Below are 22,315 nucleotides of genomic sequence, written 5' to 3'. Positions count from 1 at the left end.
TTCGAAAAGAATGCAAATAGCTCGTACCTAGTTTATGTTGATTACATGGTGAAATGGTAAAAGTTTGGAAATGCTGAGTTATATGAAAATGTATCATTGACGTTTATTTCACGCGGCTCTTTTTCCTTTTTTAAACATGGCCACTAGAAAATTTAACATGACCTGAAGACTAATATTTGTGACTTGCCTTAATGGCTGTTAATGCCTTTTATTTTCCCTGGGCAGCATTATTTTAAATAGTCCTGAGTCTGTTTTCCTCAAAGTCAATAGGCAGTTTTAGTTAATATACCTTTAAATTACACACTTTATTTTATTTTTTTCTTTCAGTGCCAGTGTGAACAGTGAGGAAACTGGAAAGTTAGAATACTGTAAAGTTTTCATCAGTATTGTCTATTTTTGATTGAATTTTTTTTTCCTGGTTTTGAAATTAATATCTTAATGGCAAATTGGCTACATTAACATACTGCTTTTCTTAAAAGTAGATATTTGTGTTATGAGTAGGCTAATTACAAACAAATTAAATGGACCGTTTTTCTGTAAAACTGACTATGAAATAAAGCAACTGATTTTCTTAAATTGTTTTAAGATCCTAGCTTGCATTTAAAAATTGACGTTCTTCATTACATAAAATAATAAAACATTCTTCACGGTAGACTTTAAAGAGTTAGATAAACTGGGCTTTATTCTAAGGATAGTTAAAAGATTATTTTTGTCCTTCACCACCTGACTTTACACAGTCACTAAATCCTTAGACTCTACGTCGTAAGTACTGAATTTTCAGAATCCTACCACTTTTCTTCATTTCCCTACCCTTCTGTGGGACAGTCTACCATTATATACAGTGACGGATCGATTTCCGCATCTCTCTGCATGTGACCCCTCCATCTCCTCTCCATTCTATAACTAGTGACTTTTCTGAAATGCACATAAATCTCCTCCCATCAGTTACTTGCTTAAACCCTTCAGTGATTCCCAATTGCTCATTGGAAATGTAAAAAGCAATTAAAATAATTGAAACTACTCACATCCCCGTCTATCTCTCCTCTTAAGCTCCCCCCAGCCCAGCCAAACAGGACTTCTTCCAGAACGGTTTTTTTTTTTTTTTAAACTTGCTCTCTCTGTCCTCTGAGCTTTTGCACCTGCTCTTCCCTTTGTCTGCAGCACTGTTCCTGGTCCTTTTCAGCTGGACCTGTCCTCGTCATCCTGCTGGTCAAATTACTTCTTCCAGGAAGGCTCCCCTCCTCTCTCCTGGCTCTACCCTGTTTGAATCAGGGAACTGACATTTCTCATGTTTTCACAGTACATCTATTTCCTCACCCATAGGAGGTCTCGCACCGTAGATCATTTCCTGTTTGGGGTTGGAATGTAAATGCCATGAGACCAGAGGTCGTGTATAGTCTCTTAATGATGGTATCATCACAGACTTTATCTGGGACTGAAAGAACATTTTTTAAAATGAATATTTGATGTTTATACAAAAATAGGAAGCGAATACCCCAATAACTCAAGATTAATTTTTTATTAAGAATAATAATAACCCATTTTGAGTGAGGCTATATAACTTTGTTTAGAGATTGATTGTAGATTGAAATATAGACGAATAGACACACTCTAGACCAATTTCTTCTTCATGCAGGCGTGGCATATTACTGTTTATTCATTAACATACAAGTGACATTACTTGTATCTGTTGAAACTTTTAAAATGTTTTCCTTTAAAATGTTGTTTTAAAAGAAATTTTAAAAGAAAATGTTTTAAAATTTCTTTTAAAATGTTGTTCTAATATTTCCATCTGAGGCTCTCAGGCAACAAGAAAATAGCTACTGAGACTGTACCACGGGAGACCACTGGCCATGCGTCAGGCTGGGTTCCTTCATCCACTCCCATCCTTCTGAGGAGGGCTTCCTTGGGGGGTGTCTCTCCTGGCCTCTCAGTGGGATACATTATTAACAGCGACTCCCTATTAAATATACATATTTTTGCTTTTCTTGAAATAATTTTTAAGTTTTCTGAGTACCAGGCACAGCATATAACAGGCAATCAATAAAGAGTCTTCAAATGGTAGCATTAGTTAATTCTGAGTTCTATGTGTATACTTTTTATTTGGCCCAGGCTGTATTGTCCAGATAATACCTCTGTTCCTTTATGCACATTTTATACTCAAGGAGACACTGTATAGATAGTATCTGTAGTTTAGTTCCGGAAAAATGTTTGTTTCTCTCATGGATTTTGTCATTTCCTTTGATTAGTGAACTTAAACAATTTAACAATTTACCAGCTTGAATAATGGACAGTTCTCCTTTGAAAGGCTTTGCTGCCAATAGCAAATTCCCGGCTCTGCTTACACACTCTCCCTTGCATTTTCAAAGTCATTTTAAGAATTTTTACATCATGCCTATTTTTAGTCTACCTCAAGACTTTCATGAAAAGAGCTACACATCTTAAATGGATAATGTAATAAAATACAGGTTTTAGAGGAAACTTTTTAGAAACATTATTCTTCCAAAGACATCACACAATTTGGAATTGATTTTTGTTAAATGTCCTATGAAACCATCAGTTTGTGGACTATTGATAAAAGTAGATAGTCCTTGCAATTAATTATTATCCTTTTGCTGATTTAGCAACCGAAAACATGATTTATCAAAAAGAGTTAAACAAGGGACTTCCCTGGCGGTCTAGTGGTTAAGACTCTGTGCTCCCAATGCCGGGGGTACAGGGGGTTCGATCCCTGGTCAGGGAACTAAGATCCCACATGTGGTGTGGCCAATAAAATAAAATAAAATAATAAGTAGAGAAGAAAAAAAAGAGATAAACAAGAATAGGAAGACATTTTGATTTAGATTTTTGGATTTTACACATTTTATCTGGATTTATTGTCTTAAAGGTAAGACTATATTTCAGCAAGAATTTTTTTCCCTATTCTGCCGCTTTCTTATTCTTAATTTAGGAATAAAGTGTGGTTTCATGCTGCTGCTGCAGTAAATTTCTATCTGAAGCTTCTAGTGTATTGATTAAAAGAATGCAGAGAACAGATGGGACTTGAAAGCCCCATAAAACATACAGCTGGTAAGGAATGTCCAGTCTGATGGTATTCCCGGCCTAAGTCACGCTCCCCTTTACTTTCGGATGCCCTGTTGCATTAGTGCAGATTGTCTTTTCCCCAGCTAGCCACACTGATGTCTCCCATCTCACACGCTCTGCTGCAGTGTGGCTGTGCCTCTCCCCCATGAAAGGGTGGAGTCCCCTTCCCCTGGATCTGGGTTGGCTTTAGTGATGATTTGGCCAGTAGAATATGGCAGAAGTAACATTCTGATACTTCCTAGGCTAGTTCATAAGAACTCTTAAAGTTCCCATCTGAGTATCTGGGAGCATTTGCTCTTGGGAGGTTCCCTGTAGGAACCCAGCCCGTGACACGAGATGCCCAAGCCACAGGAGGGGCCTGTGCAGGCCCTCGGACAGCGCTGCTGGCTGCGCTCTCAGCTGTTACGATGAGTCCGTCCCAGCCTGTCTCACTCCAACCCGAGTGGACTTCCCACCTGAGTCCAGACAGCCCACAAAACCATGAGAAATAATATTAGCGTGTTAAGCCAGTAAGTTTGGGGTGCTTTGATATGCAGCGGTGGATAATTGGGAAAGCACTCTGTGCTGTGTTGTTTTTCCTTTTATGTTTTGTGTCTGTGTTAGTGTATGTGTGTACATGTGTACCTGTATTTACGGATGGATGAGTAGAGCTTTGAGTTGTCCATGTTTGAAGAGATAAGATGGTATACGACCTCTGGGTCTGGAACCCAAGTCAGTCCACAGCAGGGCTACTGATTCATTTCCAGTGGTGTCTTGTTATTTATTATGTTATATATTTTTTACTTCCCCAATAATTTTACAGAGGTAAAATGAAACCTAAATGAGCGTGGAAAGCTGACTATTGAAAAATAAAGGAGCAATGGTGCAATCTTAGAGACCAGTCAGGATTTAAATTATGAACCTGCTTAAACATGCATAGGAATCTCAGTGGAATAAGCAAACAAATATTCTGTCATCGGTCACTGGAAACACTGGCTTCTTCCACTACTTTGGGTTTGGTGGCGTTTTCACTTACTTTCCCAGTTCACAGACCTCCGAGTCTTCTGCCAGGGCCTTTGTTCAGCCTGCAACGGGATCTTCTTCAATCTGTGTCGGCTCCAGGGTTTGGCTTCTAAAAGACTACACTGTAATTTGGCCAGCCCGCCAGGAGCAATCTGGGGTTGATGGCTGATCGGAAAGTCTTCAATGTTTGTGCAAAGTGTTATTTCGGGAAATGGGATTTTTCCTGAACAGCTGTGAAATTCTAATATTTCCCTAAATTATTTATAATGTTTCTTAGAAAAAAATGCACCATTCATTTTATTTTTAACTTTTGAATTTCAAGAAGAGCTTTTCTCAAAATCCCAAACACCAATTTCTATAACCTGTGTCTACCTGAAAAAAAAAAACGCACAATGTGAGAACCATGAGCTGATTCAGTGTCTTGCTGAGGACTGTAGCCAGGGACACAGCCTCTCGGGTGACTCTGAGAAACCGTGGCACAGATGGAAGGGGCAGGTCAGTGTGTATGTGGTGTTGGTGAAGGGGTATGTGCAGTCAGGCGCACGTCTCGGTACCAGGTGTCTGCTGGCCACCAGGAGCAGGGATCTTAGTTAATGGCTTTAGTGCTTTTCTGACTGGCGGAAGATGCAAGAATCCAGGCTCATCAGAATTTCCTAACTACCTGAGGGCCTGTGCTAACATTTTTTTCATCCCTGATCTTCACTCTGAATTCTTTCCTGGGTGTATTGAAGGTCAGCAACTGCAGGGGCTCAATGACTAAATTCTTGTAGAACCAGGTGAGGAGTGACATCCCTTAGTTGGCATCTGCAATTTTAAAGTCGACATGCTAGAACTCTTGAAGGAAGATAATATTTTAGAATTCTAAGAACTTTTTCTTTGAATAACTCGTATATATTTTCACAATTTTACAAGATATCGATTGTCAGAAGTTGTATATGAACGAGATTTTTTTAAACATGAATTTAAAGGCAGTATTATAATAAGTGAAATAGCTTACACAGGTAATTCTATGACTCTTTGCCTTTTTTTAAAAAAATTAAATTTTCTCTTGAGAGGATGGTAATGATAACTATAAGTAGTTTTAAAAATATCACCATTTAAATATTTTTAGTGACTCTGGTACAATTTCTTTTTAAATAAGGCCTTACATTATTTCTTTTAAAAAAGATTCCCTGTAGCTTTTCGGTTGGAAGGCTGTTTCTCAAGGAGCAGCTTTAAGTAGAAAAGGCACAAAAGTATCATTAAACGTTGCCCCTTACTTGCTGTGAGCTCGTGCTACTCACGCCCGGACCTGCTGCTTCCCGGTGTGTAGGGGTGACTTTTCCGCTTCATCTGCGTCTTGCTCGTTTCCGTTTTTCACATTCAGATTCTAACATAACATCTTGCTTCTGAAACTTAAAATGCTTTTCAAAGTGCACGACTCTCACAAGTAAGTATTGATGTTGGTCTTGCTTTTCAGAAGTGTGAGGAATAGAAAGAAAGGAAATGCTGTCCCTCATCCTCTTTCCTTAAAAACAGGGAGGTTTGCAGTGACTGAGTTTTAAGATTCTTTCCAGCTCTTGACTGCAGTAATGCTCTCAAGTAACAGAGACAGCTCCCTTCTCCCCATCCCCTAGAATAAGGGTTCTTTTTTTCTTTTAATTAGTTAATTGATTTTTTTGGCCATGCTACTCTGGCTCTGTGTTTGCGGGGTCTCAGCTCCCCGACCACGGACTGAACCCAGGCCACGGCAGTGAAAGCCCGGAATCCTAACCACCAGGCCGCCGGGGACCTCCCTAGAATAAGGGTTCTTGAATGCTGAAAAATCTCTCTCTCTCTCTCTCTCAACACTTTCAAGGCAGGGTCTTACTACACCCATTTATGTGCATCATTTAGGAATTTTTAATTAGATGCCCTGGAAACGGGAATGAGGTCGTTAATTCCCGGAAAACTTTGCCTCTGTAAGTATGTATAAGCTTATTTGTGCCATGCATAGTACAAAGAGAAATTTTGCATTTATTTTGAAGCATTCCAAGATCTTTAAAAATATGGAACTTCAAAGTAATATTTCTCAAAGGATTAATAAAGTCTCTTTTGGTCCTAAATCTGTGGGGTGTACTAAATCCCAGGACGCCAGCACTAGTTTTTTCTTCTGTAAATGATAAAGGCTGGAGGACTTATAAGTAGCAGAATTCCTGAGAAACAGTACATTCATCTTGCTTGTAGAAAAAGCAGTAAAGTGATACCAGGACATTCAGAGAAATGAAATGGAAACCTCAGACCAGCCTTTTGGCATCTTGAGGCAAAATAGATGAATGAACCTGCTCTCTGTTCCTTTCCTGTTTCCTAGTGTCATAAAGCTAAGGAGAATGACGTGAAAGCGTATTTGAGGTTTGCTTTGCTGTTTCCTGGGAATCTACTTGTGCAGAAATACATGCGTTTATATTTTTTTCTTTCTCTTATTTGTGTACTTCTTTGTAACTAGCCATCCAGCTCTTTTCTTTGTATAGCCACCTCCATGGGTATATTTAGAAATAAAACAAAACCAGTTTTAATTGAAACTCTTGTTTTCCAAAATATATTGCTACAACCATGTGGACGAATAATTACCTTTGTATAGATGGTGTTATAAAATGTAGACAGACAAGGTTTTTCTCTTGGCTATTTTGAGTATCTTTGTTGTGGCCTTTGAGGTTCCTGCAAACAATTATCTGTGAAGTCTGTGAAGAAAGTACATTTTTAGCAGTACAGATGTACTCAGTTGAAAATAATTTAATATATAATCATGAATTCCATTTCTCATAATAGGCAGTGGTAATCACTTCAATTTTGAGAGAGTAAGACCCAGTAAGGGAAGCTGTAACTAAAGAAATCCCAGGAGTACTTTTTATGGTTAGATACTACCTAAAGAAAATCAATATTACATTAAGTGGTGTTAAATCTTTTATGCTCCAGGAAAGCACTTTAGTTGTCTAATTAATAGCAAACTCAACAAAACAGTCAATCCCTGGAGAGTTGGTTACCACAGAGACTTATTAAAAGATTGACATGACCTCATGTGTCTTGATTTCCACTTGCTTTGAATTGATAAATTTAAGCAACATTTTATTATTAATACTTTAGTATTAACAATACCTTTAAGGCAGATATTAAATTAAAATGGCATTACTTGATTGAATTATTTAAATTAAAATGTCCCCACATTTAGGGAGCAGTGCATGTCCCTGTGTGACTCCTGGCCCATCTCTCGCTTTCTTTAGCATCAGTGATGCAGAGAAGGTGAATGGTACCATCGGGTACCGCCTCCTGCCATCTGCTTATCTGCGTACAGAAATGTGCTCATATAATATGACACAAGATGAAAACAGATGAGTGTGAAAGTAATCTAGGCATATTGACCTAAGATGTACTGTATGCGAACATTTTATAGAAAAGAAATTGAAAAAAAAAACCCTACATATTTCAAGTTACTGTTTGACTCATTTTTAAATTTTTTCATGAAAATGAGCCGCAACACAGTACCCGGGCCTGACTACATTAGGAAATTATTTTAGGAACAAGGACAGAAATTTAATTTAGCAGCAACAGGCTGAATTTTGACTTTGCGGGAAACACATACAGAACTCTCTTGATGATCTTTTTTCTCACCAGCTTTTCTATGACAGCGCTTTTGCAGCATCAGCAGACGTGTAAGGGGTCTGGCAGGGTTATGAGGTGCAGTCTTCATGTCTCCCTTCCCAGGAAAGGGTTCCCGTGGGAAGACCTCGTCATAGGAAAACCCTCCGTGTTACTTAGCAAGTGAGGTCGTCTTAGGCCTTCAGCTGCTCGAGGTTTCTGTAAACTGTCCGCCCTTAGCATCTGCCGTGTTGGGTTCCTCTTACCTGGCAACGGCAGCCTGTGGAGCAATCAGGACCACTTGGTATTTGAGTTAAGAACTGGCCTGACTTGATTATAACAGGTGGAACTGGGGGGCAGAAAACCAAATTTTAGCCCTAGGCCTGAAGGCATTTCAAAAAGAAGCCGCTTCACCAGTTGAGGGGACTTGAGCCATGTATCCCAATCAGAACGTCAGCCTTTGTGACCTCAGCTCTTACCTGCACTCTGCGTCTTTGGACCCCGTCCTTTAGTCTAACCCTAACCCTTGTAGGCACCCAAAGCCACTCTGCACATTGGTTTGTGAGCTAAACCATGAACCGCTTACAGTCCGGGTCCGTGTGGTGCAGATCTGGGCCGGCCCTGCCCCCTGCCCCTGGCTGCAGCGCACAACCTGCGTGACGCATGCGCAGTGCACATGCTTTTATACGCTGCACAGACAGCGCACGGATGAGTGTTTGGCGACGCAGGGCCGCACGTGCCCTCAGGGCGCCACCTCCTGCCATACTCGCGCCGCGTCCTAACTGACGTCTTACTGGATCCTTGTTTCCCTAAACTGGCCTCTCTGAGACGTCTGGAACGAGAACCGTCCTTCCGTTTTGGCCCCTTTCCACACCTCCTTTTCAGATGTGCTCCTCGAGGCTCAGGGCATCCTGAGATCGTTTTGCTTTTCCCATTCTCTTCAGTAATAATCACCAGTTATTGACAGGTTCCTATTTGGTGAATTAGCTGTTTTACTGCTACCATGACAAATGCCCACAACCATAAGTGCTTAAAACAACACACATTATTATCCTGCATTTGCGTAGGTTGGGAGGCCATAGGGGTCTCCCTGGACGATGGTCAGGGGGCCAGCAGGGCTGCGGACGGGGATGGGGGATGGGGAAGATTTCCTCGGTCGTTCGGGTGTAGGCAGAATTCAGCCCCCGGGGCCAGACGTAGGGCTGTGGACCAGTTTCCTTACCGGCCATAGGGGGGCGGTGGTGGTGGGGCTTGTAAGGCCCCAGGCTCTCGCCAGGCCCTGCGTGCGGTGTCCTGTTCCTCAGACCCTGTTTCCTCCTCAGTTCCCACGTCCCTCCCTGCAACCAGGAAAGGGTCTTGGCACCTAAGGACTCAGTCGCTCATGGGATTAGGCTGGGGCCCAACCGTAATCTTCCCAAGCAAGGTCCGTAAGCTTAGCGCCATTTGCAAAATCCCTCTTGCCGCGTGAGGTAGCATGTTCACAGGGCCGAGGTCTGGAATCTCGGGGACACCGTTATTTTGCCTGCTGCATCTGGGGTGGGCTCATGCTTTGTATACATCACCTCAGTTATTTCCATTTTATCAGAAGAAATCAAGCCTTAGAAAGGTCGGGTAGGTTGGCTACATTATCATGAAATGACAGTGTCATGATTTAAATCCAAGTTTGCTTGATTATTTTTAAGTTATTTTTTAAATAGTTGATTTTTTTTTCATTTTTCTTTTTTTTTTGGCCACACCATTCAGCTTGCGGGATCTTAGTTCCCCAACCAGGGATCTAACCTGGGCCCTCAGCAGTGAAAGCACAGAGTCCTAACCACTGGACCACCAGCAAATTCCCAAAGTCAGCTTGATTTTTTTTTATAATAAGTGATTAATTTTATATTTGGGTTTTTTTAAAAACATCTTTATTGGAGTATAACTGCTTTACAATGGTGTGTTAGTTTCTGCTGTATAACAAAGTGAATTAGCTATACGTATACATATATCCCCATATCTCCTCCCTCTTGCGTCTCCCTCCCTCCCACCCTCCCTATCCCACCCCTCTAGGTGGTCACAAAGCACCGAGCTGATCTCCCTGTGCTGTAAGGCTGCTTCCCACTAGCTATCTAGTTTACATTTGGTAGTGTATGTATGTCCACGACACTCTCTCACTTGGTCCAAGCTTCCCCATACCCGCCGTGTCTTCAAGTACGTTCTCTACGTCTCCGTCTTTATTCCTTCTAGCCACCTTGCTCTTAACTCCTGTACCATGCTATGCTATGTGTGTGCGCTACTATATTTGTGCAACACACACACACACAACACGCATTATGAATTAAGTGTTGGAAAGCCATGTTGCACCCAGTCAGTAGTATAGTTTGTACCATTTCTTCTGGTGATCTTTAAACAAAAATTTTTTTTTAATATTAGAGAGTAATACAAGAAAGTGGGGAATTTGGTACATTCTAAATTAATCAAAAAGAAATTAATCACAAGGCTATCAGAACAGAAAATATTTATTTGCAAATTTATTCGTTTTCCAAGACTTCAGTTCCAAAAGGTTCAGTTTCACAGGTTAGCTATGAGGCTGTACCTTGCTTGGAGACTATAAATGAACATGAAGAAATTATACTGATATAATTTCCAAAATAATTTTAATTACTAAAATATTATTTCACAAAGAGTATGCTTATATTTTCATATGCTTATAACTCTGATGTAGTTTTTGAATTAATAGTCAAGTTTTAGGATTGTAGTGGAAACAAAGTGTAATATGTGATCACTTTGGGCATTCCATGCTGGTTATCATAACATAAATATACAACTGCCCCAAACTCTTGTAAGTATGCATACCTTTGTCTTAGCTCATAACTGTGTTTCTTTTTTCTGCTTCAGGTATCCGTTTTACACCCCCTTGTTTGTTTACCTTCTTTAAAATATTTCCACTGTTAGCAGTCACAGATGTTTTTCTTTTTTTTTAATTTATGGAAATATAGTTGATTTACAGTGCCGTCTTAATTTCTGCTGTACAGCAAAGTGATTCAGTTATCTCATATATACACATTCTTTTTCATATTCTTTTTTTTAACGCAAAGGTTTATTATTTATTTATTTATTTAAATTTTATTTATTTTTGGCTGCGTTGGGTCTTCGTTGCTGCACGCGGGCTTTCTCTAGTTGCGGCGAGCGGGGGCTGCTCTTCGTTGCGGTGCACGGGCTTCTCATTGCGGTGGGTTCTCTTGTTGCAGAGCACGGGCTCTAGGCACGCAGGCTTCAGTAGTTGTGGCACACGGGCCTAGTTGCTCTGTGGCGTGTGGGATCTTCCTGGACCGGGGCTCCAACCCGTGTCCCCTGCAGTGGCAGGCGGATTCTTAACCACTGCGCCACCAGGGAAGTCCTCATATTCTTTTCCACTATGGTTTATCACAGGATATTGAACACAGTTCCCTGTGCTCTACAGTAGGACCTTGTTGTTTATCTGTCCTATACACAGTAGTTTCCATCTGCTGACCCCGAGCTCCCAGTGCATTCCCCCCTGCCCCGCCTTGGCAACCACAAGTCTGTTCTTTATGTCTGTAAGCCTGTTTCTCTTTCGTAGATATGTTCTTTTGTGTCATATTTTAAATTCCACATATAAGTGATGTCATATGGTATTTGTCTTTGATGTACTTCATTTTGTATGATCATCTCTAGGTCCATCCATGTTGCTGCAAATGGCCTTATTTCATGCTTTTTTATATCTGAGTAGTATTCCATTATGTGTGTGTGTGTGTGTGTGTGTGTGTGTACCACATCTTCTTTATCCATTCACACAGATGTTCTTCTTAATTTCATCACCTTAGTTTCAAGTTCTCTGTGGTTCCTGCCTTACCGACGTCTGGATGCAGCAGGGAAGGCTGTGCCCTGTGCATGTTCGCATGGCCCGTGGGCGCCTGAGCTCAGACCTGAGTCTGCTTCCTCAGCCTTCTCTCCCGAGGGCAGCTGCCACATGGGAGCAGGACTTACTCATCACTCTGTCCCCTTCCTTGCAGAACCTCGATGCCCTGCACGACCACCTTGCTACCATCTACCCGGGCATGCGAGCACCTTCCTTTAGGTGCACCGATGCAGAGAAGGGCAAAGGGCTCATCCTGCACTACTACTCAGAGAGAGAAGGCCTGCAGGACATTGTCATCGGGATCATTAAGACGGTAGCTCAGCAGATCCACGACACTGAAATAGACATGAAGGTAATGGTCAGTACCTGGGGCTCTTCTGGGCACAGGTGACATGCGGGGTGTTAGAAAGGTGCTCTGAACGTGCCCCTGGTCAGCGCTGCTACTGGCGCTCAGCAGAGGTAGTACCAGCCGTAACACTGGCAGTCTTCTATATTTGGCTTGGAATGCACACACAGGGTAGTTTTTCCTTGTGGGAACAGATTTTTCTTTCTAATTATATATATTGCTCAAGGCAACGGGAAATTTAATTTGCAGTTCCTGTGAGCTCACACTAGCTGGGAAGCAGGAGGACCTTTGTCTGGCTGAGCTGTGGCCTTCAGAATACAAAAAAAAACCCCTGTAACATGGACACATTCTAAAGTAATATGAGATGAAGTATTATTTTACTGGGTTTTTGTGTGTGTGTGTGTGTGGACTTTTTGGTCTGTCCCTGAAATGTGGTTTGAATATTTCATTTTTGTGGGCTAAAACCTTTGCTTTTTTTTTTTTTTTTTTTTTTTAAATTAGATCACTTGGTAAAAGAAGCTGGTCTCAGACTTTAAAAAATGTGTTGCTGTTGCTAATTCCCCCTGTCAGTTTTGAGTGATAATTTCAAGGTACTGATACAATAGCTGTGCGATAAAGGGAGCTATCATTTTTCCTTATTTCTAATCCAGAGAGTCGCTCCCAGGGAGCTGTGTTTTGTGTGCTCAGCCCCAAGAGACATTTTTCAGTGGCCCTAGGTTTGAGAAAAGTGGGCCGAGGGTACCCTATTTCGGTTTGCTTTCTTTATGGAAAATCTAATAGGCAGTGCTTTCTTAGATCTATAGTTACATTCTAACATGTGTGGGAAGCCCACACTTTAAGTACAGTATTACACAAATAGAAATTGTAACATTTAAATTGATTAATTTAGAAAAGTATGCCGTATATTTAATCTAGTAATGTCACATGAGATTTCACGGGTGTTTTTACTTTCAAGAGTTGGTGTCATTTTTTACGTGATCCCCAGGTGCATCCTTAGTTTCTCTACAACTAGAAAGTGGGAGTATGGATAATGTAGCATTATCAAATCCAGAGACATTTAAAAACTTGGGTCAAGGATTGAAATGCACCTGTGATTAGGAATCTCACTGGAATTCAATTAAAATTGTGTACGCCTTTCATTTCCAGCTCTGGATCCTGACACCGAACTAACACTTCACTTTTAGCACATGAGCCTGTATCATGGGGGTTGTAAACACTGGGTCTGCTCTTGGTTTGTTCGTTACGTAGCCAAGCTGAGCAAGAAGTAAGGGCATAGAAACCTCAGGAAAGCAGCATAAACTGGACACCCTTGGAAACTGCAGTTGCCACGGTTATTAGAGCCTTTGGTATGGGAGGTTGACAGCAGTAGCGCTCTGTATAATTATGGGGTTCACTTTATACATCCCACTTATACAATGTGGGTTGTCTTGTGACCTTCATTTATTCAAGTATTCCAATATAGATGTCTGAAATATTTGCATTTGGTAATTATATTTGGTGTATTTAATGTTTTTCAAAGGCACTGTTTTAATTTCCTGAGGTATTCTTATGTTGAATCCCTAAGTTTAATAGGTCCAGAGCTACCAGACAATTTAACTACTTCAGGAATATTAGACCATGTCATGAAGGTGATACACGAAGGAGAGGTTAAAAACATGATCAGAAAAGCTGTTCATTTCGCTGATTTAACCAAGGCAAAAGGGTATAATTGAGGAATTCATTAGTAAATTTAGGTTGCATATAATTCAGTTCTTCTAGCTGAAATGGAAACACAGCAGAACATCAAAATTTTAAGATTGTTTTGTTTTCTTTATGAGACTTTAGGGAAATTATCTTCATGGGGCAGAATTTTCCAATCATAAATAAGAATACTAATCTTTCAGCAGTGTAGTAGATTAGTGTGACAGTTTTAGTAGTAATATCCTGATTTCACCGTGAAACTACATTTGGGAAAACATATACAATAGCGTCCATATTAATTGAGATTTGTTCTTAAGTGTCAGAGTTGGCTGCAGTGAACTAAGGAAAAAAGTGAAAAAGAGCCATGTTTTGCCTTCATTTAGCTGCAGCTGAAGAAATATTCATTCAGCTATTTCCCAGTTTGATCTGGCCGCAATTTGAGATGTGGTTTTTTCCCTTTATAAGAGGATGTGTCGGTTGAAGTTTCTTAAACTCGAAAGGAAAAATCTTTTTTAAAGCTTAATCATTTATTTGCCTGTGAATAATATTTGGAAATGTAGTTATTCTTTAGAGAGCTTCGCTCATGATCATGATTACTCCCATAGAATAAAGTCCTAGATTTGGAATTAAATCAAAAAAGGTAATTTGGGGAGGGGGGATTTTTATGCATTTTGTCGATCTATTCTTCAGAAAGGTAAGTCAAAATACCCCCATTAGTGGCATGTGAAATGACTCTTCTTCTGTATCCTACCTCATGTGGCACTGTAATTTTTATATACTTGCCGATTGATGGATAAAAAAATGACATGGCATATTAAATACGTATTTCTGTCGTTTCATTTCCCTGTTTGTGCGTGTCATTTTTGATCATAGTAAACATACCACTCTGTATGATGTGTAGGGCGTCTCCTGTACGTGTGCCTGGCTGAGGGGTGCTGAGCCCACCAGGACAAGGGGGTGCTTCCCCCAAATTCTACCAAAGAGGCTGCATGGACCACTAGGGGACTCGTACCAGATTTGCTATCTTTCTGTGAATTTACTTAGTCAGTCTTCAGGTTTCATAAATCAATGTCCAGCAATAGTTTTCTATGTTAGGCGTGTATAGTGTTTGCATATATTGAATTTTTAAAATTAACCTGCTAAGGGAAGTTCTCATCACCAGTTTCTTAGGTATTTAGGTATTGTAACTAAATGCAGACAATTAACACCATTTCCCCTTTTGGCATCCAGGTTATTCAGCAAAGAAACGAAGAATGTGATCATACTCAATTTTTGATTGAAGAAAAAGAGTCAAAAGAAGAGGATTTTTATGAAGATCTTGACAGATTTGAAGAAAATGGTACCCAGGAATCACGCATCAGCCCATATACCTTCTGCAAAGCTTTTCCCTTTCACATCATTTTCAACCGGGATCTCGTGGTCACTCAGTGTGGCAATGCCATCTACAGAGTCCTTCCCCAGGTAAGAGTACATCACACTCCCTTGGGGCCTGAGACAGAAGGCCACAAAGACACTATCGTTACAGGTGACCATTCATACCTTTAACCCTTTGCTTATGTATCAGGTAACGTGGAGCACACGGTACGTCACAGAAGTTCCGTAACTGCACACTAAGTATGTTTCAGCATACTGCAGCTTTGCCTAGGACAGCTACTTATTTTTTTCTGTTTTAATCACAAGGGCAGTGGGAGAATTCTGTGGGAATAGTGTACTCGTTTTAATGAGGAAGTGAGTAACTTTCCAGTAACAATCAGTTTTCACTTAATTTATTCAACATGGAGCAAATAGTCACTGAATATCTACTGTCTGAAAATAACTTTCAAAATCAACCACTGACATTTGCAGGGAAAAGGAAGGAATTTAAAATACACCAAAGAGGAAAGCGATAGAGATTACCATGGGGTTTAGTAGAAAAAGCATCAAAGGACAGCAGTTGGGTGATGCCAGGAATGTACGTTTGACTTGTATTATTATTATTGTTATTATATTATCTTCTTATTCAGACCTGTTGTCAAGTCCTCTCTTCCTACTTTTTCTTTTCTCTCCGTTTCTGACTTTTGGAATAGCACATGACATGTGTCTAGGGATACTTTTTGCTTGTAATTAAGGACTCTTTCAGGATGAACTCCCATGGGATCTGGCATGAACCCGTAAATCTGGAGGCAGAACCATGTGTGGACTGGGCTGTTATGCTGCCTCTGCCTCTCCTCCATTGATGACCTTGACTGTGTCACGTCCCTCTTGGCCTGCTCTCCCCTTGTTATACTGTGAGGCTAGAGGGTGGATGAACATCACTTAGTGTAAGCAGTCACCCACTTTCCCTTTTATTGGTAATTAGCCGTCTCCCGATAAACTATGAGTGTTGTGGGTGGTTTTGCTATTTAAATTTCATTTTAGGCCATGGACATCTAACACCTCATGCTACAATTTAAAAGCTAAGTTCCATTCTTTTTTCTTCAAAAATTCTTCTCTTGTTTAGATTAGCTTATATTTGAATATTAGTCCCCTGATTCCATATTAGGTTTCATGTTCAGGCAACTACTGGATGTTCATTTAGTTGCCAAGCTGCTTAGATGATGCTGTGAGTCCACAGTTGAGGTCACTTTCCTACGAAATAATTACGATTTTCTGTGTTTAAGTGCTGTTGAGCTGGTCTGATCTAATAACTACTATCAGATCATAAGAATTGTTGACTAAGTATCCTTTTGTTTTCATCTGCATTTTAGCTCCAGCCTGGGACCTGCAGCCTCCTGTCTGTCTTCTCCCTGGTCCGTCCTCATATTGACATCAGTTTCCATGGGATCCTCTCACACATCAATACGGTCTTCGTACTGAGAAGCAAGGTAATTGAGATATTATTTCAGTAAGTGTGAGGAAGTAAGGTCTGTTACAGATTAGAAGTGTTCCACAGGGATAATTAGCTGCAAAAACATTCTGTGAGATGCAGAAGGTGTAGAGAGAGAAACACCAGAGCCCGAAGGGAGTCCTATTTCAAAGGCAACGGTGCTGATTTGGGGTTTGCCTGTAGGGAAGTGGGACCCTCTCCTCTGGTTAGAATAAACGCGTGAGAGTTTGGAGAAGGCCTCGCCCAGGCTGCCCGGGTGCACACGATGAAACCAACACCTTTTACTCAATATACAGCTACAGACTCCTATTTTAGAAATCTGGGGAACTAATAAAGATTTTTTAAACTTCACCCAGAGCCGCTGGTTTGTTGTTCCCTAAATTGTCTGTTATTCTTCAGGGCATTTTTGTGGGGAAATACACGTGATAACATTTTCATTCAGTTGATAGTTGGTGGTACCCAGATCTCGTAGTTTCTGTTCTTGGGGCTGATGTAGCCAGTGTTCCAGAGGACAAAGCTCACCCTCCCTTCCACCCTCCACCTACAAAGGTCTTCCCCGCACCTGCTTCCTGTATTTGGAACCAGCTGCTTCCAGCTGCTCTGTGCATGTAGGGGTGGGCATGGGGACACTGGGTCTGGCCTTGGCTAGAGCCTGGGATTACGTGCTGTGGCCATGGTGGAAAATCAGAAATAAGACTCACTGCAGCTTTCCATAAAGATGTGAAAGTAGCACAGCTGCTGTCTTTCTGGGTTCAAAGGAAGCGGTCAGTTGGCTTTTCTGCAGTGATGTAAGGCTGTCTGCTTGTTACCTGGCGGACTCTGGTGAAACGCCTCTCCTGTTCTACCTGGGCCGATGTTCTCCCTTACGGCTTGGTGGGAATGAGGGTCTCTGTGTCCTCCTCGGCTGAGTCGTTAGGTAGAGACAAAGGCATGAGTGGACGGTTGTGTCTTGCCTTTTCCAGGAAGGGTTGTTGGATGTAGAGAAATCAGAGTGTGAGGATGAACTGACGGGCACTGAGATCAGCTGCTTACGGCTCAAGGGCCAGATGATCTACTTACCTGAAGCAGACAGCATACTTTTCCTGTGCTCACCAAGGTAATCACTTCGAGGTGAATTATAATAGATAGAAGTACCCATCTGGCGCTAATGAAGGAGTCCAATATCTTTTTATTCAATTGTTTCTACAAAGTATGCTTAGACTTCACAACTCTTCTTATACGCCTCTCTATAACAAGGATAACTTCATTGAACATTTGCAATAAACTCGGAAGGAGTCATGTCTTCTGTTTTGTTTGCCATATCTTAGTCAAGTTGCTGAGTGTTTATGCCATTAGATCCGGGGATACCTAATCTGAAGGTAGCTAACTCTGTAGCTTTGTACCTTCCAAAGACACATCATATGTCCATAAGCAAACCTATAAAGCATGTAATGCGATGGCAGAAATACATGGTTATATTTGGCACCAAGAAGTTACTTTTCTAATGATTTCTGGATGTAAGCTATTTTATAGTAAAACTGTTTCACTACTTTAACTGAGATATACTATTCAAAATATAGTTTTAAGTTGACATTTATGTAAATAACGTTATTTATAATAAACATAGGGACTTCCCTGGTGGCGCAGTGGTTAAGAATCTGCCTGCCAATGCAGGGGACATGGGTTCGAGCCCTGGTCCGGGAAGATCCCACATGCCGCGGAGCAGCTAAGCGCGTGAGCCACTACTGCTGAGCCTGCGCGCCACAGCTACTGAGCCCACGTGCCACAACTACTGAAGCCCATGCGCCTAGAGCCCATGTTCCACAAGAAGAGAAGCCACCGCAATGAGAAGCCCGCGCACTGCAACGACGAGCAGCCCGTGCTCGCCACAACTAGAGAAAGCCGGTGCGCAGCAACAAAGACCCAACGCGGCCAAAAACAAATTAATTAATTAATTAATTAAAAAAATAGATATAATAAACATTAGAGGGAAGTAAAACTGTAGGTTGGTATTTTCCCAGCGTGACAAGCATTCTACTAAAGATGCGTGGGAATTTAGAATAAGAAACATATATCTAAATTTACTTGAGAGCAGTAGACACAGATAACTGTAGAACTTGTTGTTAGGTGATAGTTTGTGTATTTATAACTTTGTGCAGGCAAAATGTATGCACATTATCTAGTAACACTCAAGAAAGGATGTTTTGGTGGGCTGTTGATTAAAAATTTACTTTAAAGTCCAACTGATCACTTTTCATTTAAAGATATTGTCTTAAAATTTCTGAAAAATCAAATGAATTTTGTAACACCTTCCTTGGAAATTATTAATATGGTATTAAAGACTCCATAAGACTAATGATGGGTTTTTCCCCTGAGAATATATATTACGAAAATAAAAGAGACAAAATTAGGGAATATAAACTCTTTATATTTTTCATTAATAAACTCCATTGATCTCACTATATATCTTCAACTGCTATAAATAAGTGTTCCTCCTTCGGCCTCTTTCCAAGTTGAGCATCGGTAGAATGACAGCTTCTCAATAGGGACAGTTTCTACTCATGGAGAGAAAGGTTTCTTTGGAAATAGAAGCAGGAAGTTTAGAGTCTACTTGCTAATCACCATATGCAGAAATTGGCTACATAGTGACACACTCACCCGTTGTCATATGGGACCTGCTCATGTGTATAGAGAAACCAGTACTCACACGAAATGAGATCAACTGAAAGCAGTTTTACTTACAAAATAAATAACCCCAAGAGGAAAACAGTTACTGGCACAAAAACAGAAATATAGATCAGTGGAACAAGATAGAAAGCCCAGAGATAAACCCACGCACATATGGTCACCTTATCATTGATAAAGGAGGCAGGACTATACAGTGGAGAAAAAACAGCCTCTTCAATAAGTGGTGCTGGGAAACCTGGACAGCTACATGTAAAAGAATGGAATTAGAAGAATCCGGACCACCATACACAAAAGTAAACTCCAACTGGATTACAGACCTAAATGTAGGACCAGACAGTATAAAACTCTGAGAGGAAAACATACGCAGAACACTCTATGACATAAATCACAGCAAGATCCTTTTTGATCCTAGAGAAATGGAAATGGAGACAAAAATAAACAAATGGGACCTAATGAAACTTAAAAGCATTTGCACAGAAAAGGAAACCATAAACAAGACTAAAAGACAACCCTCAGAATGGGAGAAAATATTTGCAAACGAAGCAGCTGACAAGGGATTAACCTCTGCAATTTACAAGCAGCTCATGCAGCTCAATATAAAAAAAACAAACAACCCAATCCAGAAATGGGCAGAAGACCTAAATAGACATTTCTCCAAAGAAGATATACAGATTGCCAACAAACACATGAAAGGATGCTCAACGTCACTAATCATTAGAGAAATGCAAATCAAAACTACAATGAGGTATCACCTCACACCAGTCAGAATGGCCATCATCAAAAAATCTACAAACAAATGCTGGAGAGGGTGTGGAGAAAAGGGAACCCTCCTGTACTGTTAGTGGGAGTGTAAATTGATACAGCCGCTATGGAGAACAGTATTGAGGTTCCTTAAAAAACTAAAAATAGAACTACCATATGCCCCAGCAATCCCACTGCTGGGCATATACCCTGAGAAAACCATAATTCCAAGAGTCATGTACAACAATGTTCATTGCAGCTCTATTTACAATAGCCAGAACATGGAAGCAACTTAAATGTCCATCAGCAAACAAATGGATAAAGAAGATGTGGCACGTATATACAATGGAATATTACTCAGCCATAAAAAGAAATGAAATTGAGTTATTTGTAGTGAGGTGGATGGACCTAGAGTCTGTCATACAGAGTGAAGTAAGTCAGAAAGAGAAAAACAAAATACCGTATGAAAACACATATATGTGGAATCTAAAAAAACCAAAAAAAACCAAATGGTTCTGAAGAACCTAGGGGCAGGACAGGAATAAAGACGCAGACGTAGAGAATGGACTTGAGGACACAGGGAGGGGGAAGGTAAGCTGGAACGAAGTTAGAGAGTGGCATGGACATATATACACTACCAAACGTAAAATAGATAGCTAGTGGGAAGCAGCCACATAGCACAGGGAGATCAGCTCTGTGCTTTGTGACCACCTAGAGGGGTGGGATAGGGCGGGTGGGAGGGGGATGTAAGAGGGAGGGTATATGGGGATATAAGTATACATATAACTGATTCACTTTGTTATACAGCAGAAACTAACACACCATTGTAAAACAATTATATTCCCATAAAGATGTTAAGAAAAAAACAGGAAAAAAAATACTAGCTCATTAAAATAATAATAAATATGTTTTGAGAACGAGACATACTTTGATTAAGTTTTCTCACTCAGTATGAGCATTTTAACCCTTCGTTTTCATTTCACAGTTATAGTCATTTTTCCTCTGCTCACTGGCAGGTCTTGTAGACCATTTGCTGGATGAGCTGGCCTCTTTCCTGAAGGGTGTGTGTCAATAGTAAACTGACCATTTTATTTTTCTTTATTAGCATGCTAATTTTTGCTTTGATGTATGGACATTTCTGCTGAGAATATATTGCAGGGAAACATTTTATTAATCCCAATTTCTTTAGTAAAGTCACAACACAGTTATGTCATTTTAGAGAAATTATTATTATGCACAACTAGAAATAATTACTTTGCATTTAAAGAATTCAAACCAAGAATGTAACCTTCAGACATTTTAACCAAATACTAAATTTTTTTAAAAGTCAACTTTTTACTGGTAGATCTTCACCGAATCAATAAATATCACGTTGTTCTAAGAATGACTTAAGTTACGAAGATGCATCGAATTCAGCAAGAGCAAATACTGTTTCAAATAAATGAGAAAATTTGTCAAAGAAAATAAGAGTAGTAGAAGAAATTAGAGCCAGAAGTAAGAGCAGAATAGAAAGTGCATGTTAGAAAGTCATGAGTACAGAAAAGTCATGTTGAAGATGGGTCATAAATCAGGCTGTAAACCTTTCATCATTGTCTGTGAAAGAGAAGATGCCTAGTTACGTCATAGAACCCCTAAGGCAACAATGAACTAGCTTCTCAGAAGAAACACTGTTATCCTTGTTAAAGAGAGGAAAGATAACTTTTTCTTCATCTCTTCATAATGAGGGAAAACTGTGGCAATAATAAGGAACAGGCTTGTGTTAAAAACCCGAGCGGGTTTCGTAGGGCAGTTTTTCGCATTATCTTTTAATTTAGGCTGATGGCCTTAGTGCCATTTGGCAAAACTGTATGTCAGGTTCACTGCATGTCAGGTTCACTGCATGTCAGGTCACTGCATGTCAGGTTCACTGCTCTTTTGACAGATGTTTAAATATTGAGAAGAATGAAGCACATTCCTCTCGCTTTTCTCCAAATCTTCTTCCGCCTGACCTGCTGAATGGCAGGCGGCGGGATTAGACTCCTGGACAGGAGCTAGGGCAGTGTTACCGTGGGGACCCTGGGGACTGACAGTGCCTCCTTCTCCCTGTGACAGTGTCATGAACCTGGACGACCTGACCCGGCGAGGGCTGTACCTGAGCGACATCCCCCTGCACGATGCCACGCGGGACCTCGTGCTGCTGGGGGAGCAGTTCCGAGAGGAGTACAAGCTGACCCAGGAGCTGGAGATTCTCACGGACAGGCTGCAGCTCACACTGCGTGCCCTGGAAGATGAAAAGAAGAAGACAGACACGTAAGCACGTGCCCTGTGCTTAAAGAGGGCGGGCAGGGCTGGCGGGGCTGGCCTGCGTGGTAGCCGGTGGCCCTGCCGTAGTTAAGACTGACCGTCAGGCTGCTCGCTGCACAGCAGGCCCGTAAATCCAGACACAAGTTGCTGGGGCAAGGAACAGCGATCGTAGTCGGAAAGACGGCAGACCCAGAAGATGGCGGGCTCGTGTCCCAAA

The 22,315-nt window shown here is 40.9% G+C and overlaps 1 protein-coding gene across 2 annotated transcripts in view; it reads left to right on the top strand.

Annotated features, from left to right (window-relative positions):
- Positions 1-22,315, top strand: part of GUCY1B1 (guanylate cyclase 1 soluble subunit beta 1) — a 47,576-nt gene that overhangs the window by 16,808 nt on the left and 8,453 nt on the right. For both annotated transcript variants that reach the window (XM_030865770.2, XM_070045625.1), the window contains exons 5-9: positions 11,691-11,888; positions 14,793-15,023; positions 16,289-16,405; positions 17,370-17,503; positions 21,907-22,104. In XM_030865770.2, coding sequence (XP_030721630.1) covers positions 11,691-11,888; positions 14,793-15,023; positions 16,289-16,405; positions 17,370-17,503; positions 21,907-22,104 — 878 coding nt within the window. The remainder of the gene's footprint in view (positions 1-11,690; positions 11,889-14,792; positions 15,024-16,288; positions 16,406-17,369; positions 17,504-21,906; positions 22,105-22,315) is intronic.

The sequence above is a fragment of the Globicephala melas genome, chromosome 5 (genome assembly GCF_963455315.2).
Source record: "Globicephala melas chromosome 5, mGloMel1.2, whole genome shotgun sequence".
NCBI classification, from domain to species: domain Eukaryota; kingdom Metazoa; phylum Chordata; class Mammalia; order Artiodactyla; family Delphinidae; genus Globicephala; species Globicephala melas.
This window is presented reverse-complemented; position numbering and strand designations above follow the sequence as displayed.